The 26,621-nt window shown below is 32.3% G+C and overlaps 1 protein-coding gene across 1 annotated transcript in view; it reads right to left on the bottom strand.

Moving 5' to 3' along the window:
* Positions 1-13,853: 13,853 nt before the first annotated feature.
* Positions 13,854-26,621, bottom strand: part of LOC132756161 (von Willebrand factor D and EGF domain-containing protein-like) — a 31,193-nt gene continuing 18,425 nt past the window's right edge. The window contains exons 13-24 of the mRNA XM_060747158.1: positions 23,937-24,154; positions 23,367-23,517; positions 22,570-22,717; positions 21,163-21,332; positions 20,190-20,446; positions 19,792-19,909; positions 18,990-19,098; positions 18,382-18,512; positions 17,716-17,833; positions 16,468-16,540; positions 15,178-15,314; positions 13,854-14,232 (exon numbers count right to left, since the gene is read on the bottom strand). Coding sequence (XP_060603141.1) covers positions 14,012-14,232; positions 15,178-15,314; positions 16,468-16,540; positions 17,716-17,833; positions 18,382-18,512; positions 18,990-19,098; positions 19,792-19,909; positions 20,190-20,446; positions 21,163-21,332; positions 22,570-22,717; positions 23,367-23,517; positions 23,937-24,154 — 1,851 coding nt within the window. The 3' untranslated portion in view covers positions 13,854-14,011. The remainder of the gene's footprint in view (positions 14,233-15,177; positions 15,315-16,467; positions 16,541-17,715; positions 17,834-18,381; positions 18,513-18,989; positions 19,099-19,791; positions 19,910-20,189; positions 20,447-21,162; positions 21,333-22,569; positions 22,718-23,366; positions 23,518-23,936; positions 24,155-26,621) is intronic.

Below are 26,621 nucleotides of genomic sequence, written 5' to 3'. Positions count from 1 at the left end.
ACTTTAAAGAGACATTTATATCAGTTTGCTTATAATTCGGTTTCTATGTTGTTGTTTTGAATAATTATGTCATTGTTATGCAAGCATTATTTGGACTTCTATCTGTTTCGAATACTTAGAAATAACATTATGCTCACTTCGGCCGGTTATGTGATTTAAAGATACTTCTTTTTTTACCTGCGTTGACCTTTTTACATGTACATCCCGATGTGATCTACATCTTACTTTATTATACAGGATTATAATTGAGGGCTTTTACGTGTAATCCGCCCAATTAGTAATGTTCATTTTACGCCGTCCAGAGCAAGTTAATATTTTTTTCTTTACATGAGGATATAAAATGTCTGTTGTTAAGTGACACACAATAAATGGCACCCTCAATAAATTAAAAAAAAATAGATATTGTGATATCGTAGATGTATTACAAAGACACAATCATATTTAATTCAAGTTACATGCAAACCTGTAAAAACAGGTCATCTTAAGTAGAGGTCTTTTTAGACAAATGATCAATATTCAGAGTTAACTCTGTTGTGTTTTTATAGTGAAGTTTTTTAAATGAGTAGTTTTCATCTACAGATCGGTCTTTATATCGGAGGTGGTCTTTTACACATTTTTGACTGTAGTTTTTGGGATTGTGTTACAATTGCTTATAAACAAACGATTGATAATATGCAAAATTTTCTACGACTTAATGGACAAAAAAGTGTCGTAAAAATGAAAATTTACTGAAGTAGGTTTGCATGAAAGTTATAGTGAATTAGCTGTCCTTGCGTCAAATCTATAAACCTTGGTACAAAGCAGATTTGATGAACAAAACATAAATTATGTTAAATATCTTAACAACTACATTTTTCGAGAAAAAACTCAGAAAATATTAAAATTTGTTACATTAGTTAACTATTAGTTACATAATTTTACTGGTTTCACACTTCTGAATATTAGTAATACGCTGTTTTTTCATTGTGCTTTGCAAGCAGTACATGAAAGTTGGACGATGATAGGTCTTGAAGGTCTACAAGTTGTAAATAGCAAACTTTTTGACACAGTTGGTATTAAATTGAACAAAATATTAAATCATTCAGTTTAAATGTGAATAAGCTTTACGTGTTATGAAATTAGATATTGACTAGAAGTTACTGCAACTCTTTCACTAATTATGTACATTTGCATCTTATATTGAATATAATGAACATTAGTATAGCTTAGGATATAATTTCAATAGGTCATACCTTTTCTTATTGGCTAAATATATAAATTTGATCTGTTGTTTGACTTGAACGCCGCCTTTCCTTGGTGATCTTGTTTATCATATTTTGAGCATACTCATTAATTTGTGCAAACAAGACTAAACTAAATCACTAAATAATTGGATTTTAGATAATGGTAAGCATTACATCTAAGAATAAAATGATATTCATCTCCAACCTCTTAGTACTGACATAATTGGCATAATCTTTTTAAGGATTCTATTACTGAAATTTCCGATATTATGATGGAAAACAGAAAAAGAAAAGTGTAGGAAGTATAGTTATACTAATTATACGCAATGACCTAAACGTGTGAAAAAGGCCGGAATGACGGGAATTACTGCGACATGAAAAGAAATCTTACTTTTGTTGGATTCTCGAGGAGTTCTCGCGTAATTAAGTGCAGCATGAGATAATTAGAGGACAATTTCCTCCTTTGTGAGCGTTTACATGCATTTTATTCTTCTAAAAAGTAATGCTGATGAAATACGCTAGATCCGGTATAAGAAAAGTAATAGAAAGTAATAGGTAAGCTTAAACTCTTTTGAAATGGAAGTGTAATTCTCGTGCGTTAGGACTGTTGTACTTTTATTGTATGTAGTTGAAAAATGGAGAACATTGTTTTTTTTTCGTTTAAAAATTGAACCATGGAGCCGTTTTTAACTGTAAAACAGATGAATTGTTTTATATGAGACCCGACAGTGTGTCGTGTAAAAATATAAAATGATAAAATGATCATGATAACCACGATATACAAAATTCCATTATTACTAACGCAACATCATTTTTGAAAAGTTTAAACAGGGTACTATGTTCATATCACGTCCAACTGGAGATGGTAGAATGGATTGATCACCCAAACAAGTACATGTTAACCGAGGCTTCATTAATTTCTATCTTGTCAAGGGTGAACATTCCTTTTTCATTCCGTTCTATAACCCTGAAATATAATTAAGTTGTGTCGAACAAATAAGCAAGATAGTTATCCCAAACGTCCAGTAACGGTGATATATACAGACAACTTCTATCTGAACATATCTGGTTTAATATAATATTTATGACTATAAAAGTATGTTAACAATGGACATAAAGCTCTCAAATTTCCTCACATAGAAACTATAAACGACCTTACTAGTAGGTATGATATTTTTTAGCTTAACAGGCTGGTTGTTCAAATTCAATAAGCCTTCTGATTCGCATGGTTAATACACTCTATACATGCTTTTGCTGACATCATTACATGATACGTATGTATTTAATAATTTAATACATGTATCTACTACAACGCATTACGAGTATATATATATATATTTATTTATTTATTTATTTATTTATTTATTTACTTACTTTTTCTGTTTTTAAAAGATAGATATATATTTTTTAAAAACCACCTATAGTATCTTTATTAAGGACAATTTTATATATTTACTTTTATTATAAAATGTAAATGTATTTATTAGGTTAAAAAGTTTATACGAATACGAACTTTATTAAGCATTAAAACATAGTACAATGTTTATAGCCATAGAAATACAAATAAACATATACATACAATGAGAAACAGAACAATTTTCCAGGAGAGTATTAATAGTTGCCAAAAAAAATAAACAATTCTAGATTTTCATACATCCTAAGTTTGCTAAATGTCGTCCATATTGTTATATGGTTATGTGTGATCAAGAAATACGTTTTCTGATTTGCAAAATACAAAAATTTAGACAATGCCAACAATGTTCTCTTTGATCTAGATGATAAAAGATTATCAAATTTATACATGTTTGGCCAATGACAATATATGGTTTAAAAAAATTTATTCTAAGCTCTCTATAGTGTGACACACAAGCAGAAAAGTGGTATTCATTTTCAATTTTTCTCATGTTACATGATTTACATATTCGATCTTCACGTAGGGTATTTATCATATCTTCCTGTTTCAATAAAAAGATTGTGTGAAGAGGGTCTAAACCTAGTAAGTGCTACACTATATTTATTTTCATGTATGGAGTCTAAATATAATTCCCTGACAAAATTGTGTTTAAATAGACAATAAGTTTGTAATCTTGAAGAATTATTAATTTCGGTATACCATTTCTGCATATATGTGTCCAATAATCTTTGTTTTATAGAGTTAATTGGAATTTCAATACCAAATTGGTTATCCCAGACATACCTAAATCCGTTACTTGATAGAATATCTTTAAACATAAGAGGCCCAATTTTTTCCACCATAATTACGACCGGAGTCCGTGTCGGATTTGAGGAGAAGGTTATGATTGTTTTACAATTGAGGAGTCATTCTGTTTAAGTATCTTTATCCAATATCGGAGAATATTTACTTTACGAAAGATTTGTATCGGAACTCAACCCTAATTCTCCATAAAGAGCTGCAAGATTCGTTGACTTTTTTACACCCAGGATTCTACGCAAAAATTTTGTATGAATTAGCTCGATATCTGGTGCATCGTGTAAACCCCAAACTTCTGAACTAAAATTTAAAATTGAACCTACTAAAGAATCGAATAGTTTACATTTCTGATAAACTGGTAGCTGTATGTGTCTAAAAACTGTAAAAAGGTTAAAGAGTGCATATGACGCATGTTGAGCGATTCTTTTTTGTGTTCTATACCAGTTACCATTTTTGAAAAGTGTAATACCATGATATTTAAAAGATTCGACGATATCTATTCGTGTGTTGTAAATAAAGAATTCATACTGGGAATGTCTGCCTTTTCAAAAATCATGGCTTTAGTCTTAGAAGTATTAATTTTCATCCCACAAAGTTGACAGTTATTTTGAATATCATTTAACATAAACTGTAATGTTTCGGGAGACTTAGCAAAAAGCGTCTGATCGTCTGCAAACAATATTAGAAAAACCTTGAGCTCATTTATGGTAAAAATATCACTTAAATTTGTATTTATACAGTCGTTTATATCATTTACGAACAGCATGAAGAGAAGAGGTGAGCTCAGGTCCCCCTGTTTCAAGCCTATGTGTGTTTCGAAAAAGTCTGAAAATGAAGATTTATACCTTATACATGACTTAACCTTGTTATACATTGATTTTATTGCTTTAACTAATTTGGAAATAACGTTTTCAGTAAGTAGTTTCTGCCATAGGAAAGATCGGTCTACTTTATCGAAACATTTCTCATAGTCAATAAAGACACAGTAAAGTTTTTCACCCGAATCAAGGACTTTTGATATTACAGTGTGAAGAATGAAAATACAATCTATTACAGATTTTCCTTTTGGGAAACCAAACTGATTATTACAAATTTTTCATTATTTTCTACCCATTTAGTAAGTCTATTCAGTAGAATTTGAGAATAAATTTTTGCCAATATGTTTACTAGAGTAATTCCACGATAATTTTGTGTATCGTTTATATCTCCTTTTTTAAATATTGGTGTTATTATACCTTCTCCCCAAATCAACGGATATTCTCCATTATTGAATAGCCTATTAAAAAGTTTTAACAGAAATTCTGATATAATATCATACGATGATTGAAGAATTTCACTTGTAAGTTCGTCCTTTCCATTGGATTTATTTTTATTTTAATTAGGTAAATGTTTATGCGAGAGTTTAACCGGAATAAAAATCAATTAATCAATCATGCCAATAACTTAATTGTGATGATATAAAAAGGAAAAGTCATTTATATTTTCTCTTCTTCGTATATCTAAATATTTTCTAATTAGATTAGCTTTCAATTTATTTCAAAGAAAAAATGAATTGGTATTATTTATGGTTTTTCAAATGTCATATAAAATAAAACAAGTTCATTAACCTGCATTTTAAAAGAGCTCGGCATCCAGGCCAAAGATCATGCCTATCATTATTCTTAAGGTTTTTCCTTTAAACAGTGTAGGTGCGAATTTTTTCTGAGCACATTTAGCTCACGGGGTGTGACCGATGATCTCTTAAACGTTTATTTTTGCGACAAATTGGAAAATGAGACGGATGTGTTCGACACACAATAGAAAGGACACTCGGAACACATTTGTCTCACATTCTTCCATAAAACGATAGAGGGATTATAGTTAAAATCGGTAAATAATTGGATTTTAAATAATGAAAAGCATTTCATCTAAGAATAAAATGATATTCATCTCCAACCTCATAGCACTGACATAATTGGCATAATCTTTTAAAGGGTTCCATTACTGAAATTGCCGATATTATGATGGAAAACAAAAAAAGAAAAGTGTAGGAAGTATAGTTATACTAATTATACGCAATGACCTAACCGTGTGAAAAAGGCCGCAATGACGGCAATTACTGCGACATAAAAACAATATCTTACTTTTGTTGGATTCTCGAGGAGTTCTTGTGTAATTAAGTGCAGCATGAGATCATTAGAGGACAATTTCCACCTTTGGGAGCGTTTACATGCATTTTATTCTTCTAAAAAGTAATGCTGGTGAAATACGCTAGATCCGGTATAAGAAAAGTAATAGAAAGTAATAGGTAAGCTTAAACTCTTTTAATGGAATAGTCTAGTCATCGTGCCAGATTGACTAGACTAAAAGTATATTTCTCGTGCGTTAGGACTGTTGTATTTTGTTATTTTTTTGTATGTAGTTGAAAAATGGAGAACATTGTTTTTTTTCGTTTAAAAATTGAACCATGGAGCCGTTTTTAACTGTAAAACAGATGAATTGTTTTATATGAGACCCGACAGTGTGTCGTGTAAAAATATAAAATGATAAAATGATCATGATAACCACGATATACAAAATTCCATTATTACTAACGCAACATCATTTTGAAAAGTTTAAACAGGGGTACTATGTTCATATCACGTCCAACTGGAGATGGTAGAATGGATTGATCACCCAAACAAGTACATGTTAACCGAGGCTTCATTAATTCTATCTTGTCAAGGGTGAACATTCCTTTTCATTCCGTTCTATAACCCTGAAATATAATTAAGTTGTGTCGAACAAATAAGCAAGATAGTTATCCCAAACGTCCAGTAACGGTGATATATACAGACAACTTCTATCTGAACATATCTGGTTTAATATAATATTTATGACTATAAAAGTATGTTAACAATGGACATAAAGCTCTCAAATTTCCTCACATAGAAACTATAAACGACCTTACTAGTAGGTATGATATTTTAGCTTAACAGGCTGGTTGTTCAAATTCAATAAGCCTTCTGATTCTCATGGTTAATACACTCTATACATGCTTTTGCTGACATCATTACATGATACGTATGTATTTAATAATTTAATACATGTATCTACTACAACGCATTACGAGTATATATATATATATATTTATTTATTTATTTATTTATTTATTTATTTACTTACTTTTCTGTTTTTAAAAGATAGATATATTTTTTAACAAACCACCTATAGTATCTTTATTAAGGACAATTTTATATATTTACTTTTATTATAAAATGTAAATGTATTTATTAGGTAAATGTTTATACGAATACGAACTTTATTAAGCATAAAACATAGTACAATGTTTATAGCCATAGAAATACAAATAAACATATACATACAATGAGAAACAGAACAATTTTCCAGAGAGTATTAATAGTTGCCAGAAAAATAAACAATTCTAGATTTTCATACATCCTAAGTTGCTAAATGTCGTCCATATTGTTATATGGTTATGTGTGATCAAGAAATACGTTTCTGATTTGCAAAATACAAAAATTTAGACAATGCCAACAATGTTCTCTTTGATCTAGATGATAAAAGATTATCAAATTTATACATGTTTGGCCAATGACAATATATAGGTTTAAAAAAATTTATTCTAAGCTCTCTATAGTGTGGACACACAAGCAGAAAGTGGTATTCATTTTCAATTTTTCTCATGTTACATGATTTACATATTCGATCTTCACGTAGGGTATTATCATATCTTCCTGTTTCAATAAAAAGATTGTGTGAAGAGGGTCTAAACCTAGTAAGTGCTACACTATATTTATTTTCATGTATGGAGTCTAAATATAATTCCCTGACAAAATTGTGTTTAAATAGACAATAAGTTTGTAATCTTGAAGAATTATTAATTTCGGTATACCATTTCTGCATATATGTGTCCAATAATCTTTGTTTTATAGAGTTAATTGGAATTTCAATACCAAATTGGTTATCCCAGACATACCTAAATCCGTTACTTGATAGAATATCTTTAACATAAGAGGCCCAATTTTTTCCACCATAATTACGACCGGAGTCCGTGTCGGATTTGAGGAGAAGGTATGATTGTTTTACAATTGAGGAGTCATTCTGTTTAAGTATCTTTATCCAATATCGGAGAATATTTACTTTACGAAAGATTTGTATCGGAACTCAACCTAATTCTCCATAAAGAGCTGCAAGATTCGTTGACTTTTTTACACCCAGGATTCTACGCAAAAATTTTGTATGAATTAGCTCGATATCTGGTGCATCGTGTAAACCCCAAACTTCTGAACTAAAATTTAAAATTGAACCTACTAAAGAATCGAATAGTTTACATTTCTGATAAACTGGTAGCTGTATGTGTCTAAAAACTGTAATAAGGTTAAAGAGTGCATATGACGCATGTTGAGCGATTCTTTTTTGTGTTCTATACCAGTTACCATTTTTGAAAAGTGTAATACCATGATATTTAAAAGATTCGACGATATCTATTCGTGTGTTGTAAATAAAGAATTCATACTGGGAATGTCTGCCTTTTCAAAAATCATGCTTTAGTCTTAGAAGTATTAATTTTCATCCCACAAAAGTTGACAGTTATTTTGAATATCATTTAACATAAACTGTAATGTTTCGGAGACTTAGCAAAAAGCGTCTGATCGTCTGCAAACAATATTTAGAAAAACCTTGAGCTCATTTATGGTAAAAAATATCACTTAAATTTGTATTTATACAGTCGTTATATCATTTACGAAAACAGCATGAAGAGAAGAGGTAGCTCAGGTCCCCCTGTTTCAAGCCTATGTGTGTTTCGAAAAAGTCTGAAAATGAAGATTTATACCTTATACATGACTTAACCTTGTTATACATTGATTTTATTGCTTTAACTAATTTGGAAATAACGTTTTCAGTAAGTAGTTTTCTGCCATAGGAAAGATCGGTCTACTTTATCGAAACATTTCTCATAGTCAATAAAGACACAGTAAAGTTTTTCACCCGAATCCAAGGACTTTTGATATTACAGTGTGAAGAATGAAAATACAATCTATTACAGATTTTCCTTTTGGGAAACCAAACTGATTATTACAAATTTTTCATTATTTTCTACCCATTTAGTAAGTCTATTCAGTAGAATTTGAGAATAAATTTTTGCCAATATGTTTACTAGAGTAATTCCACGATAATTTTGTGTATCGTTTATATCTCCTTTTTTAAATATTGGTGTTATTATACCTTCTCCCCAAATCAACGGATATTCTCCATTATTGAATAGCCTATTAAAAAGTTTTAACAGAAATTCTGATATAATATCATACGATGATTGAAGAATTTCACTTGTAAGTTCGTCCTTTCCATTGGATTTATTTTTATTTTAATTAGGTAAATGTTTATGCGAGAGTTTAACCGGAATAAAAATCAATTAATCAATCATGCCAATAACTTAATGTGATGATATAAAAAGGAAAGTCATTTATATTTTCTCTTCTTCGTATATCTAAATATTTTCTAATTAGATTAGCTTTCAATTTATTTCAAAGAAAAAATGAATTGGTATTATTTATGGTTTTTCAAATGTCATATAAAATAAACAAGTTCATTAACCTGCATTTTAAAAGAGCTCGGCATCCAGGCCAAAGATCATGCCTATCATTATTCTTAAGGTTTTTCCTTTAAACAGTGTAGGTGCGAATTTTTTCTGAGCACATTTAGCTCACGGGGTGTGACCGATGATCTCTTAAACGTTTATTTTTGCGACAAATTGGAAAATGAGACGGATGTGTTCGACACACAATAGAAAGGACACTCGGAACACATTTGTCTCACATTCTTCATAAAACGATAGCTATTACGTCCTAAAGGGATAGTTACTGCGTTACACCCTCCCCCCACCGTCAAGTGAGTGTCGAACCTACAGCGGTTAGGATCAAATGGTGTTTTGAAATCACTCGGCCACATAGGCCCCTAAATGATATAAGGAAGAAAATGACAATCAAACGTGTATTTTATTTTCATCACAAAAATTATAATGTATATATTAAAATTATAAAATTATCGCCATTTTCTGAGAATTGTTTCTTTCAGATCCGCCAATGAAAAGCACTCTTAAAACGTGCATGAGTTCCTAATAGAATCCGGGTAATGCCATAATTATGGAATATGAGACTCGCATAGTTGGGCGAGACGGGACATTTCAACGGCAACCGAAGCGAGGCACGAAATTGTAACACAAGATCTCGAAATGTCGAAGTATTGTAATGCATTAGGGTCAGGGTAACAAAATCTTACCTTATTTAAATGTACTTGTATTAGCAGTAAACTCGACTTGTTCAATGATAGTGATGTGAGCTGTATTCGAACCAATCTTTCCCATTGTCTTTATTGTTGATAGTAACTAAACATAACATTGTACACATACGTGACACATACGTGTAGATCAACATAGTTTTAACAACCTACCACGTATAATACAGCTTCGTGCTCGTTTAACTTTAATCCGAACGTGTTCTGTTTTTTATCCGGCATATCCGGTAACTGTTCCTCATACAGATGTCCTGATTTTAGCATGTAAGTCTTTGTGAGTTGTTATTTATTGTATGTAATTACTCCAGACATTTTTATTGTTTGATTTAAATAGCTGTCAGCACGTGAGTCCTTCTGAATATTGCACAATTTACGATTATTTGTAATAAATTACCACGCTTCCTGCAAGGAAGTAGGGTAGCACACCACAGTAATGTTAGCCACAGCTTCGAATGGCCAGGGATGATTTCTTGGATATAGTGAATTTAAATGACTGGTTGTCTTTAAAATGCATTTTCAGCATGAAATTTGTTTCTGTCACATCTAATATGATCACTGGCAAATTCGAAAACATGGCTAGAAATCACATGCTGTTGATAATATATGTCAAGGCCGCCATTTTTGTAAACATAGCTTTTAAAGAGCATGCACGGTAAAAAGAAGTCATTTTACAGGGGGATACAAACATTTAGCAGTAGCAAAAATTCTACAAGGTTGAGGACTTGTTTCTTTGTAATATTTTGCATGTATAGGGAGTTGCTAAAGCAGAGACGGCGTTCCTTTGGCCTGTATATTTGCAGATATTTTTGCCAGGGGGACGAAATGTGTTGTTTTGGGTCTCGGGCCACTGTAGATTTTGGGCTTCAACGGAATGAAATGCACAATTTTTGACTGCCTGCCTATTGCAGATGGGATAATTTCTTTGTAGATTTGCAATCTTATGTCATATATACTCTCAACAAAATGTGTTTTTTTTTTACAGGTTGTGTAGTTTGGTATCAGAATTATTAGACGTTTTGCTTGTAGGACATTGACGGCAGGAACGTGAAATTAACTGTGGAGTGCTATCTAAGCATTTTGTAGATATGCGTTATGGGAATGTTTACATGGTAACCTTTAGCAGCCGATATCGTTGTCGTCTACAAATTTTCGTAATTTAATGTTTTATCTTTCTTTTTGTATTATAGCAAAGTTTTTCATGTAAAAGTGGCCCAGTGACCAATTTTCTGTATCTTGATCAATGTGACCAAATATTTTGGTCACTGTGACCAGACAAAAATGATCACTGACCATTTCTTTTTGGTAAATGACCAAATTGACCTGTTTTGACCATTTTTGTTGGTCATTTTTCATGATTTAGTATAAAAGGGCCGAATCTTGGTAATCTTGGTCAGAATCTGTTTAGAAACTGTACCATAAGCCTGTTTTGCTTGTCATCAGATGCTAACATGGAAAAAGCTCTTTACACTATTAATGTTAGCAACATGAACTATTTTTAAGGGATTTTTATATACAGATCTACATTTTAAAAGTTTAGAAGTACTTTTTATTTAGAGGAAGCTCGCTTTAAGAATTAACAGAACTGTTTCAAGCTTTATATTTACTGCTCTGAGATGTGCATATTTTTGGGACTTCTACAAAATCTACTTTGATGATTAGTCTAAGCTTAACAAGCTGAGTTAATAATAGTCTTATGAATAGTTTGATTTGAGATACATTCAAGTACACTTGTGAATTATTAGAGTTCTGAAAGCTGATACATATATGCTATATGTTTGATGTGTGACATGATTATTTGCTGATAATTATATGATGAACTGTGCTGAAATTATTATTTATCAAACTTATTAACTGTTTATTAAAGCGTTTATTGTGTGTTGAATAACTGGAAAAGGGTATTATTATTTGTCAAGCCATCCCATGAAGGTATATCAGCTGGAAAAGAGTATAACTTTATGTCAAGCCATCCTAACAAGGTATTTAATAGAATTCAAGCCATCAAGAGGCCCTGCATAACCCCTAGTGTTTACTTCAGTTTGCGCACTAAATAAGCCACCCTGACAGGCCTTCCCCTAGCGCGCAACAGTATCCCGTACCACGAGATTTCACGGTAGAACTTCGTGTCTCGCTTCATGTTTCGCTTTTCGTGTCTCAGTAAAATATCGCACATCGCTTCGTGTCTGTGCTTCTCAAACGAGAAAGCGGTTACTTCACTTTATATGTAACACTCAGGCCGAAAAATTCAGGGGAGATCACTGCGTAAATATGGTCACATGACAGGCGTATTAATTTTCAAGCAAAATAATTCCCGAATGGTCGAAGTTTTCTAATATTGCTTTATTCTTTATATATATACATGTACGTGCTTATTTATACTAAGCGCCATGATTATTTACACAAGTGTTACACACAAGTGTTAAACAACAGATAGCGTCGTTACAAACCCTAATTTAGAATAATATGGTTTTCTCCAGGCCGTTAACATATAAATTCACCGTGTCCGCCGAGGGGTTTGCGCGCTTGCTTTGGAAGCGAGAAGTCTGGATTTCAAATCCCAGTTAAGGCAACTCATTTCTTTTTCAAATTATTTAAGTCAAATAAACATTGGATTGGATATCAGTGATGCAATTAGTCTTATAACCAATCTACTACAATTAAAATGCTGGAAAGCATTGGTGGCACTATACAAAAACAAATCATACTGTTTTATAATCTCACAACCTTCACTTTTCTGAACCGCTATACACGATGGAACTATATGGTAAAAGCGTGATAGTACGATGATGAAAACACGACGTCACGATGATGAAACAACGATGGCACGATGATGAAATCACGATGATGCGATGACACGATGGAGAAAATAATATAGCGTTTTCATCATGATGCCATCACAGTTTCATCATCGTACCATCCATACTATCGTGTTTTTACCATCGTACCATCACATTTTCATCTTCGTGTCTTCTTTTTTTTCACTATCGTATAATCGTTGTTTCAACATCTTACAGTCGTTATTTCACGTTTATACATCCGTGCACTCTGGTCAGGATCCATGCTGTTCGCTTACTAACCCTATAACAAGTAGAGAAACTGATACCGAACATCATGGATCCTGATCAGACTGCGCGGATGCACAGGCTGGTCTGGATGCATGCTGGTCGCAAAACCCATTATGTTGATTTTGTCATGACGCAGCTCATTAAAATAAAGGATATTTTTCCTTGTTGCTTATGAAATATGTTATATTTTTTATGAAGAATGGGCCTTTTATATTGTGTATATATTACATATAAATTTATATTTTTCAGTTTAATTTATATGACATCTCTATTAAACAGGTGAAAATACTGCTTAACAAATGAACTTTTGACATTGTACCATCACCTTTTTTTTTGAAAGGCATATTATGCCTCAGAAATGGCACCATTTATATTTCTCAAAATCTGTTTATTTTTGTATATTGTTACAATTTTCAAAAGCATACTCATTTGTCATATACATGACGTATCTTCTACATCTTTAGCTTTGATGGCAATTAATATAATTATTATAACGAATGTGAACGAAAACGAAAGTGTTTTGTATGGAGGTAAAAATTCTACTTTGTTTACGTTTTTCTACCTTTACAATCAGCGCTATTTTTATTTATTACTTAAACACCATTAAACACATATTTGATATTTCTTAAGAATTAAAAAATATATGGATTTCTGAGGCATTGTTGTGCCTTTAGAAAAACATTTCTTTTATCACAAACGCAACTACAAATGATTTCTACAAAGCAGAAACACGAGATATTATTGACTTCTGTGTGGATAAATTAGTTGATTAAACGTTCAATGTCCTTAAATGACTGTTATAAATCAAGCAAGTGTTCCCAGAAGTCACCGGGGTATCCTTAAAGCAGTTTCCACATGGATAATTTAATATGTAAAGCTAATTAATAATGATATATAGAAAAATCTGAAGGTAATCTATAAAAGTAATGAATTATTCTCAGATATCCTACACTATTGTAAGATATCGTGCAATAATCAAATTAGCGCAAGAACAACTAATCGATAAGACATTACGATCATGACTTACTTTGTTATTTATAGTACAATTATACTACTTTTATTATAAATTTAAACACAATGCAGTTTTATAATATTAAATCTTTTATTACCTTCTACTTTTTATCAATTTAAGTACGTTTTATATGTTTTTTTAATGACACACGCGTCTGGAAAAAAATCTGTACAAGCATTAATCGTGATATTCACGACACTTGAAATATTCATGTTTTATTAAGCTTCTAGTGACTTGGAAATGCCGGTCCGAATATCCAGGGCTTGTTCCCACACTGATCCATGTGATCACATGCTACACACTGGTTCCGGTGTTTAGGACCACACTGGCAACTCTTAAGTTCCGAATGGCAACATGCACAGTTGTACTTGATCTGATCAAAGTTACATTGACAATCGGCGAGGGCGAGTGTATATCCGTCTATGCCCATATCCGGTCCTGGTTGAGCTGTATAAATGAAAATATTCACTTGATGAGAATAACTAGTTCACAGCTTGATTTGTTCATCAAATATTTGTTTTTATTTTATCTTCAATTCATTTTACGTTGTTGTTGTTTTGTTGTTATTTGTTCACCGTCGATATATTGATAATAAAATAATTACTCTCGTTTATAGCAACAACCCCATAATACTCATCTTTATTTCCAGTCATTTCCTCTTTTATTATTTTGATTTGATGATGTGTTCAATTTTACTTTGTGGCTTTTTCTGTATTTGTGAAGATTCTCCGAAGAGATTAAATAATTTGTAAAGTGAATGTCGATTGGTCATAATGTAATTACGGACATGAAAGAGAAAATATGAATTAAATTGTATATAAATGTCCGACAAGTTCTTTAAAATGATAACCTTTAGAATATGTTGAACCCGATTTTTGAATCTTATTATACATATGCCGTCTGTGTTTTGGTGCCATATGTATTTTATCCGATATATAAAAGCTAAAAGACTTCTTATTTAATAACAAGTTAACTTCTAGCAATAGAAAGACCATCGAAACACGAGGCTATCTGATTTGTACAATGGGGCGTAGCCCACGAGAATAAATCAGATTGCTTAGTGTTTTGATGTCCTTTCTCTGTTGTATTAAAAACATGTTCCCTGTTGTCACATTATAAAACCCCGGAAAATGTAGCCATTGAACGAGCATCCGAATGTTATTGATTGGTATGCTCTGGAGTGTGGGTAACTAATACCTGCACTCCAGTTAACGCACTGTGCATGTATGTATATATGATTTAACTCCACTCATTTTCAACAGAAAGGTCCCTAAACTATGATACAATGCATTGTTATCTCGCGATACTCAGACAAGCTATGGTACATTGTTCAGAGTCAGTGACTTTCCAGAGACGGAAGCAAATTCGCAATCAAAATAAAAAGATACTAACGTGTTCCGCAATTTTTTGTTGATCCACAAAGAGTGCACTGGTGCTGGTTTGGTGAAGGGCATTGACACCCACCGTCGTCGCAACAGGCGCAATCCTTGGACTTTGAGTTCAAAGCACATGGGCAGCCGGTTTTATTACTGTTAAGATAAATAATCTCGAATAAATACAAATCTACTTACTCACTTGGAAGTTATGAAAGATTGAAAAGATATTTTACGGTAAATTCGCATATAATAAATAATTAAAATAAATACTTTTTATTCCACTGCGATTTTTTTCACATAAAGGAACTTATAATATGTTTAAGACTTGTTATTTGATGCAGGTTTAGGTTTATAACTTGCATGTAAATTTTCAAATCTTTTTCTCGATCTGTTTTTGTCCAAACTAATTACATGTATACATCTTTATCGAGCAAAATAAGGAAAAAATGAAAAAGAAAGAGTTGCGCCGCCTTTCACTCAAATCCTGATAAAATAGTGCAGCAATCGAATTTCAATTTAACTTGAGTATAATTCTTGATTTAAAAAACACACAAAAATACATGCAACTTGCGGAGAAGTGGGCATCAAATATGTTGAGAGTAGACAAGCAAAAGAAAGAAAACACATACTATATTCTTTTTGCCTTACAATATCTGACTAGAAATCAATCTGACATTTCAACGGAAGCTGCATAAAATGTAATTTAGTATGAAACACGTGACATTATAATACACGTGTACTTGCAACATAGATACTGGATTGCCTTTAACGTTCTTAAAAGCCCAATAAGCCTCAGAGATGCATTCATTTTTTTTCTCAAAAGCTTTTTAATTTTTATTGCATTTTTATATTTTCTTAAAAGTTTATCATTTATCGTAAAGTTGAGCCATCTTTTGCTAATTTTGCGTTTCGTCAATAAGTACAGTTAGACTAATTTAGTATTTCGTATGGATGTCAGAATACCATTTTGTTAACATTTTGCTACCTTTATCACACATTATTTCACCTTCAGCACTAATTTCTTCAGGAGGAAAGCATCCCTCGTGTTCTCTATCTCTTATAACAACATAATAAAAAACATTGCCCTTTCTACAGGAGGAAAATTTAAATGAGCCGTGTCACGACAAAACCAACATAACTCTCTTTTACAAGTAGAGAAACTGATAGCGAACAGTATGGATCCTGATCCAGATGCGCAGGCTGGATCCATGCTGGTCGCAAACCCATTATGTTGGTTTTGTCATGACGCGGCTTAAATAATTTCTGAGACATACAATGTAATGGTCATTTAACAAATAATAACTACCTTGTCCAAATATCGAACCGTTGGTATCGAATTCCACCAAGGGGAGCCGTTGGCATTGAGTTCAATCCAGTGGCTGAAGTGAAAATATGATATAATTTTTGAATTGACTTACAAAGTTATTATCTTTTATAACATGTTATCACATGACGGAGACTGCATGATATAATTTTAATCAACTCGTTCAATAAGTTCAGTATTAAACTAACACTTATTCAATATCCTCTACATGTATTTATTTTTCATTTACGTCGTACCATGTAAAATAGCTAATTTAAGCTACTCAAACGCTTGATAACACACATAAGTAAATAATATAATAACTTGAAATTATAAACTATATTTCAATTCGATGATATATGTAAGGTATGCAATAAATGAAAAGTAATAAAAGAGCATTCAAAAATCAACAGCAGTGTAGACAAAACAACATTAATTAGACATAGTGTCATTGTTCTTTGATCAGGTGTGACCTCAAAAGGTGATTGGCACTGTATTGAATAAAAAAACTCTTGCCATCAAAGGAAAGGATAAATGACTAAAGTACAATCAAACCTGTATTAAAGGTCACCTCTAAATAAAGAAAACCCTGTAGATAAAGACCACTCTTAGACAACGTTTTCTTAATTAAGTTAAATAAAGTAACATTCAAATGAAGGATAAATGACTAAAGTACAATCAAACCTGTATTAAAAGTCACCTCTAAATAAAGAAAACCCTGTAGATAAAGACCACTCTAAGACAACGTTTTCTTAATTAAGTTAAATAAAGTAACATTCAAATGACGACTTCCCCTTGTCAATAAAAGCCATATTTGGTTTCACCCTTTGATAGCCTTGGTTCACAAGTTTAACTGTACATTGTTTTGCATTGCTTCTTGAGACAAAAGTTTAAATAAACCAAATTATCGTCTAGTTCTTACATTCAGCTTTTGCCTAAAACGCCAAAAAAGGTGTGAAAATACTTCAACTCTTGATATGTATCTTTAAAACAAATGAGCCGCGCCATGACAAAACCAACATAGTGCATTTGCGACCAGCATGGATCCAGACCAGCCTGCGCATCCGCGCAGTCTGATCAGGATCTATGCTTTCGCTATCAGTTTCTCTACTTGTAATAGAGTTGGTAAGCGAACAGCATGGATCCTGATCAGACTGCGCGGATGCGCAGGCTGGTCTGGATCCATGCTGGTCGCAAACGCACTTTGTTGGTTTTGTCGTGAAACGGCTCAAATATAATAGTTTTATTTACAAGCTGATGTTGATGTCCAGGCGTTCTTGTTCTTGGCAGGGTCACATTTCAGATTATGGTTGGCAGAATTTAACTCATCGCGTTTCCTGCATTTACCATCTATCACACAATATCCCGACTACATATAAAAAACAGCATGGTTAAGTTGTAACTCGTTGTGAAGAATGAAAAATGTATAGATAGACATATATTATAGTTTCTTGACAAATAAAAAAGAAAGAAATGCATATAAAGGCTTCTCAAGTTTAAATGCGTTGTAATGTAATTCATGAGCATATGATTGTATTTATGGTACTTACTGTTCCGACCAAATTAAAGTAACAAATGTAAATGCAAAAATATGTATTTAATTAGATACAAATTTGTTTTAGTTTGAATGAGAAAAAGTTGACATCAGAACGACTTGCACATCAAAAAATTCAACAGAGAAGATATATTTCTGCATATCAATGCGGCCTTCAGCTTGTCTAAATGTTAAACGTGCTATTTTTAGATAAATCGTTAACTTTAATTGTCAAAGGTGGAAACAGAAATTCGCCGCCGTTAAAATACATAACCAATAAGGAAACCCCTCGATACATCGAATCTATCGATCCACTCTCTGAATGTAAATAAGTTAAACGGTGTCCCTTTAAACTTATATAATAATAATATATTGCAGTTTACCATAATCTGGCAAGATATACCATCATCTCTGCAATCTAGGCACGTTGAATCCGTCCTAATGACCTTGACCTCACTACTATAGTGATGTGCATCATTCGTTACGGACATATTATACCCGATCACCGTGTGACCTGAAACAAAGTGAATGTTTTAAACTATAAAAATTAACGGCTGTACGTCAAGGTATATTTTCTGTGCGGAATTATGATAAGAAGCGGCGTCAAATATTGTTTCAACAAACAGCTAAAACATCAAAAAGCTAATAAGGTAAATATCAAAATTTCATAAACGATTCACTTTTAATAACAGATTCTTCAAAAACCAATAACAGTATTTCTTAAGCATAGATCTAAAAGAGTAACAAAAATACGGCATAAACATGTTTTAAATAGATATACAAAAAGTTTCTACAAAATATTTCAAAGTATTCACAGATGTCAACTGTGCTACTTACTTCATTTTAGCGGCTGAGCCAACAGAATGTTGTTATTTATTTTCTTTTTTAAAATTTAGCCTGAAAACGCCAAAAAAAATCCCTTTCTATGAAATAATACATTTATAAACGTTTCAATTCTAGCATATTACAGTAACAACAATGATAAATGTACCTCCGACTGAACTTTTGAGCGGAAGTTTACACCCAACATTGAACATGCTGTTATATACAGCTGCTGTCATGAAGTGTTTCCCAGTGGCTACAAATCCAGTACCATCAAACTGATATATAAAAAAATCAAATAAAAAAGAGACAGTACACACTGTACTCATGAACCTTACATAAAATGCTGTTATTCAAACGAAACGAAAAAAATCACCGTTGCATAATGTATTGATTAACTGATAAACTGATTGGTTGATTGATTGATTGATTGATTGATTGATTGATTGATTGATTGATTGATTGATTGATGCATTCATTCATTTCATTCATTCATTCAATCATTCCTTCATTCATTCAGTCATTCAGTCGTTTATTTCGTATGTACAAATTAGAGACTTCATTAAATAAGTGGAAAACTAACAACATTTTACCATGATCTACACAAACAAGAGTTAAAAAAACTCGAATTGTTTGAAAGGATGTCATAGACGGCCATGTAAAGACATACTTCATTTACAACTCAGTATCAATTAAATAGATTTTGTTATGGTTATGTTTAATTAAAATTTTAAAAATGAAAGCAAAACAAGTTTTGATAATCAATGTACACGTATGCTTATTTCGTATAGACTTGTGAACCGTACATTATGCTTACAAATGAAGTAAATGAGAAAATATAGCTTAATTAAGTCGTGTTTTCATAAATATGCAACAAACAAATTAATTGATTTATTAGAGTGATGTACAACAGACAAGATATCTATTACCATTAGAATTAAACACTAATTAAAGTTAGAGAAATAGCTTACCTTGAGTTCCTCCAGTCGGCACGATAATTTTGCGTTCTGATAAAAGTTGTTTCCCGCCATGTACACCGTCTCGCACGGTCTCATTGTGACGTCACATAAAACGGTGTCTTCGTAGGAACTGTAAATCATTATAAATACAATGTAATATCATCATTTCTGTCAAAAGGGCATTATTGGTGTCAAAATGAGAATAATTTTTAACACTCTTTACATGTGTTTATTTATCTAAGCTCTGTTTACTTAAACAAATTCTTCCTTAGCTCAAAACTTTTCGCGATTTCCCTCTGTCATAATACCTTTTTTTTAATTTCATAACCAGGCTTTCCAAGATATACTATAGATAGAATGTTTGGAAGTCTGCGAGGCACAGGTGTGACGAAATCATAAACGGTACGTACGCAATAATACTGTATACTTCCGGCGGGCGTCTGGAATCGATATCACATCCTTCCCCTACGTAGCCCGTGTCACAATGACACGTGCCCTTAACGCACGTGCCATGGTCAGAGCAATCACTTGGACACCGATCAGTAGAAACAAAAGCAGGAAGTTCGCCATGTATGTCGTAGTTAGAAGCATTACGTGCCATTGTTTGTACACAGAAAGTTATTGCAGAATCAACAGCACTTTTTATAAATGATCCATCGTCGAAATACTGAAATCAAAATTAGAATGTTCATACTTTAGTAGAACAGATAGTAGTGCTGATTTATGATTATTTTAACAAGCCTTTGCGTCTTTAACACTTCTTGACATGTCAAAATTACAGTTGCAGTCAACATTTTATCTTTCTTTATTAAATTGTTTAAGTGTACTTTTTTTCTTTCTTCCTATTCTTAAGTTCAGCTTTATCGTTATATTTTACAGCCTTATTTCTTAAATGGCAAAACCTAATGGCATAACAATCGTTGAACTACACGGTAAATCGAGCCGTCATTGATCGAAATAAGCTCCATCATCAAAAGCCTTTCGATGCTACATGACAATATGACATAGTACACTGCCAGTTTAAAGTCAATTCAGTCTGCACATCATTCGAATTTGCTTGGATTTTATACTGTCTGTCTCTCAAATTATACCGTACTAGGTGAGGATTGTAATGGATTAAATTCACTTCAGTGTTAGTGCAGTACCTCAAGATGCTTGAGCATTAAATAATGATCACAAAGTAGGAACATATCGCCTTTTCCGCCTATTTTTACATTTTTCATCTATATTCGTACGTAAAGGGATGAATTATACGTCATAAATTGCGTTCGACGGGTGAAAAGGCTAGATTTTCGCATTTGATTATTTGGGCGCCTTGTCCGGTATATACCGGAATACGGTATTTAGTGTGGTGCTCCAACACTCGTTTGTAATTTTTCTTACTTTGAAGTCCTCTACACATTCGTCAATTTGAATGCCAAAGTCAAACCCAATATATGTCGTGCACTGTCTTAGGATTGTGTTTTTGTTGAAAGCATCCTTACACGCTTTCTCGGCATCTGCCTGTGTTTTGCCGTTTTCTGTTGGGAAATTTCTTATCTGTGGTTGAATTGCTGGAATTACATGAAACAAGACTTGTAAGTTATGTATGCATGACGGTTCATTTTGCAAAACAGACAAATACAAGTGCATTGTTTCATTTGCATGTCCCTGTACATAAAACCTTATAATACTTCATTAGCAATTCACTGTAACAAACTGACCATAATAAACTAATATTTCACTGTTATAACTAACAATTTACTGTAATTAAATGTAATTAACTAACAACTCACTGTAATAAACTGTAATTATCTAACAATTTAATGTAATTAACTGTGATTAACTAAGTATTCTCTGTTATTAACTGTAATTAACTACTAATTCAATGTAATAAACTGTAATTAATTGTAATTTACTAACAATTAATTGTAATTAACTGTAATTAACTAACAATTCACTGTAATTAACTAACAATTCAGTGACATTATCTGTAATTAACTAACAATTTTCTGTAATAACCTAACAAGTCACTGTAATTAACTAACTATTCACTGTATTAAAAACTGTAATTAACTAATAATTCACTGTAATAAATTTTAATTAACTAACAATTCACTGTAATTAACTGTAATTAACTAACAATTCATTGTAATAAACTGTAATTAACTAACAATTCACTGTAATTAACCAATAATTTACTGAAATTTACTGTAATTAACTAACAATTAACTGAAATAAATTGTAATGAACTAGCAATTCACTGAAATCAACTGTAATTTACTAAAAAAATCACTGTAATTTATTAACAATTCACTGTGATTAACTAAAAAATCACTGTAATAAACTGTAATTAACTAATAATTCACTGTAATTAACTGTCACTATAATAAACTGTATTAACTAATATTTCACTGTAATAACTAATATTAAACAGCAATAAGCCGGTAATTCACAGTAATTAACAATAATAAAAGCCCAATTCACTGTAATAAACCGGCAATTCACTTTAATAAGCCGGAAAGTCATTGTAATAAGTCAGTAATTTATTATAATAGGTTGTCGCCTATGGTATACGGCATCACTACAGAAATATCATCTCTCATTTTAAGTTGAAAATGAAAATGAACAATTAATTCGTTGAATATTGAACGATGCTCTAGCATGTGTAAGAAGGCATGAGAGATCCGCTTTAAAAGTCTTAAACAAACATAAAGATGTTTTGATTTTCACTGTTTTTTTGTTTTGTTTTTTGATATTTTTATGTCCTTAAGATGACCTATTTATCATAATTATCTTATCTGCACTTACATAACCCGTAATCGAAGTAGTAGTAAACGGGAGCGTTATCTTCTTCAAGTTGACCTGTTGAACGTTTCCTACGTCCCGAAATTTTTAATGCATTTAGATCAATATGCCCATTCTGTATGAAGGGAGTACATCCTGCACCACAACGGGTCTAGAATATAATTTAGTAAATGTACATACAAATCAGGAACCGTAATACCTCTAAAAAGCATCATACTTTGAGATATTAAAAGTTTTGTTGTTGTCAGTGTAGGTTGAAATTATTTGGGAAGTCGTACTTCGAAAAATTATTTCGATTGAGTTTTTACTCATCACATGTTTGACAAAGAATGTGATCCGTGCCAAATGTAATCTTATGCCGGCCTCTGCAAGCTACATAACAATTATATGCTTTGTACGTGCTACCTGAACTGATGTTTATAAAGAAAGGTAACGTAGAAAATAAATAAATCATTCCTGCACTCGATCCTGATGGATATTAAGATTGGTAACGTTGAAAAAAATTAAATAAAATGTGCCCACGGGACTGATGGTTATTAAGAATGGTAGTTGGAAAAAATACACCATACGTGTTATCGGGTCAGATGGTTTGTAAGAATGGTAACGTAGAAAATAAATACACCATAGGTGCTACCTGGACTGATGGATATAAAGAAGGGTAACGTGGAAAATAACTACATCATATGTGCTCACGTTTGATGGTTATAAAGAAATGTAACGTAGAAAAATAAATGCATCATACGTGCTACTTGGTCTGATGCCTATAAAGAATGGTAAGGTAGAAAATAAATAAATCATACGTGCACTGCTGGAAGGTTCTTCTTATTATCTATGGAACAGTCAATCTGACTTTTCTTCTGGGTACATTCACAATAGTAAATATCATTGTTCCATTTCGGTGCAATCGGAATATTTTCTTTTAGGTCAAACATTGAGGAACCTACTGGAATTCTGAAAAGATAAAAAGGCAAATTGACAAAATTGTTAGCTCAATTTTAATAAGTTTCTGAATAAAAACATTTTCCTCGCAAAACAAGAAACACATTTTTGCATTTCATTGAAAAGATGTGTGTTTTTTTTTAAACACAGTATATTCACGAGCCAACTTCCTGCTACCGCAAGAAAGGAATAGGTTAAAATATTAGGTCTCCAAAGATCGGAAGAAACAAGTGCATATAATCGCAATACAGGGTACACATTGAATTCTATAGACTAGCAAGATAAGTTTATCTACTGTATAATAAAAATTGTTTTCTATTCTTTCATGATTAGGATGCAGTGTCTACCAAAAGAAAATGAATAATGCAACAAAAAAAAACGTTGCTTTTTGTGTTGTTTTTTTTTTTTTTTTTTTTTTTTTGCATGTTTACCTCCATGATTCAACAAACGAATTAGCCTGCATACGTGCTGTCTGAATCTTATCTACGGTTCCATCCGGATGTTTTAAATCATTATCTCTATTGCCATCAAATGTTCCACATAGACCTTGAGTAGCTCCAAAGTCGTCCTCTGGCGCAGTAATCCAAACATTTAATAAGCGGTTTAGATAAACGTCCACTTTCACTTGTGCACCAGATGGGAAATCAATCTGGCAAAAAATAAGAAATAAGTTCGAGAAGGGATTAAATTTTATCAATTTTAAAAATTCAATGTTGAATCATAACGAAATGTTCATGGTCATGATCCTGCAAAATAATTCCAGAAAAGCGTCTGGTTTAGCTTTGATTTATTTGCATCAAAACGGAGTGAGGGAGCTCTCTGAGGTGAACTAGTCATTTTTTAGATAATTAAACTTGTTGTCAAGTAACGTTTTTCAGAAATGCAGCATGTTAATGATTGCGTACATTTTAATTGTTTTACTTTTTACAATTTAAACATAAAAAAAGGTACGTGAAAAGTAAATCTACATTTTACAATTTTTATCCGAATTTTTAAGAATTGAGAATTATACATCTATTTATTGGAAACAAACATCAAAAGTATAGAGGCTATTCGTTGCCAAAATTCCAGCCTTTGAAACTTGACAATGCATACATCGGTTCTACTAAACAGATTAGTAAAAATCTAATTGTCGAGCCGAGAGTTACATACTGCACTGGTATTAAGCATTTTGATTATCTCGATTTGATAAAATGAAAGCTGTTAATATGCAACTTAAGATAAATTGCAAACTGTATTTATAAATGTATAACTTCAAATTTGCGACATGTAGAAATGTAAACGATAGCACGTACACAATACGTTTAACTATGGAACGCCGTGACTGTCTTATGTAATCAACGTTTTTGTTATTTTGTGAAACGATGATATTATTTTGTCGTTTGAGATGGTTAACATGTGCAATTTACATCATGTCTTGTCAAAGGAACATGCTGACTTGTACAAACAACATTTTAACTTGTCAAATGATTATGATGACATGTGCAGACAACATCCTAACTTGTCAAAGTATCGTGATGACTTGTGCAAACAACATGTTAACTTGTCAACATGTAATGATGACTTGTGCAGACGACATGTTAACCTGTCGAATTATTGTGATGACATGTGCAAACAGCATGTTAACTTGTCAAAGAATCGTGATGACTTGTGCAAACGCCATGTGAACTTGTCAAAGTATAATGATGACTTGTGCAAACGACATGTTAACTTGTCGAATTATCGTGATGACATGTGCAAACAGTATGTTTACTTGTCAAAGTATCATGATGACTTGTGCAAACAGCATGTTAACATGTCAAATTACCATGATGACTTGTGAAGACAACATGTGAACTTGTCAAAGAATCGTGATGACTTGTGCAAATGACATGTTATCTGTATCATGCTGACATGTCAAAGCGTACTGTTAACTTGTCAAAGTATTATGATAACTTGTGCAAATACCATGCTAACATGTCAAAATTCCATGATGACATGTGTAAACAGCATGTTAACTTGTCAAATTATCGTTATGATATGTGCATACAGCATGTTAACTTGTCCAAGTATCATGATGACTTGTGCAAACGACATGTTAACTTGTCCAAGTGTAATGATGACTTGTGCAAATGCCATGTTAACTTGTCAAAATTTCATGATGACATGTGCAAACAGTATGTTAACTTGACAAAGTGTCATGATGACTCGTGCAAACGCCATGTTAACTTGTCAAAGTATAATGATGACTTGTGCAAACGACATGTTAACTTGTCGAATTATCGTGATGACATGTGCAAACAGCATGTTAACTTGTCAAAGTATCATGATGACTTGTGCAAACAGCATGTTAACATGTCAAATTACCATGATGACTTGTGAAGACAACATGTGAACTTGTCAAAGAATCGTGATGACTTGTGCAAATGACTTGTTATCTTGTATCATGCTGACATGTCAAAACGTACTGTTAACTTGTCAAAGTATTATGATAACTTGTGCAAATACCATGCTAACATGTCAAAATTCCATGATGGCATGTGTAAACAGCATGTTAACTTGTCAAATTATCGTTATGACATGTGCATACAGCATGTTAACTTGTCCAAGTATCATGATGACTTGTGCAAACGACATGTTAACTTGTCCAAATGTAATGATGACTTATACAAATGCCATATTAACTTGTCAAAATTTCATGATGACATGTGCAAACAGTATGTTAACTTGTCAAACCATCGTGATAACATGTGCAAACAACATGCTATCTTGGTGACTTGTGAAAGCGACATGTTAACTTGTCAAATTTCATGATGACAAGTGCAAACAGCATGTTAACTTGTCAAGGTATCGTGATGACTTGTGCAAATGCCATGTTATCTTGTCAAATTATCATGACGCCTTTATTCGCGTTATTACGCCTTTTAATTCGCGTTATTACGCCTTTATTCGCGTTATTACGCCTTTATTCGCGTTATTACGCCTTTTAATTCGCGTTATTACGCCTTTATTCGCGTTATTACGCCTTTTGATTCGCGTTATTACGCCTTTTGATTCGCGTTATAACGCCTTTATTCGCGTTATTACGCCTTTTGATTCGCGTTATTACGCCTTTATTCGCGTTATAACGCCTTCTG

Source organism: Ruditapes philippinarum, unplaced genomic scaffold (assembly GCF_026571515.1).
Source record: "Ruditapes philippinarum isolate M1 unplaced genomic scaffold, ASM2657151v2 ctg452_1_1_1_1, whole genome shotgun sequence".
NCBI classification, from domain to species: Eukaryota; Metazoa; Mollusca; class Bivalvia; order Venerida; family Veneridae; genus Ruditapes; species Ruditapes philippinarum.
The sequence above is the reverse complement of the archived record's forward strand: the minus strand, read 5'-3'. Positions and strand labels throughout refer to the sequence as shown.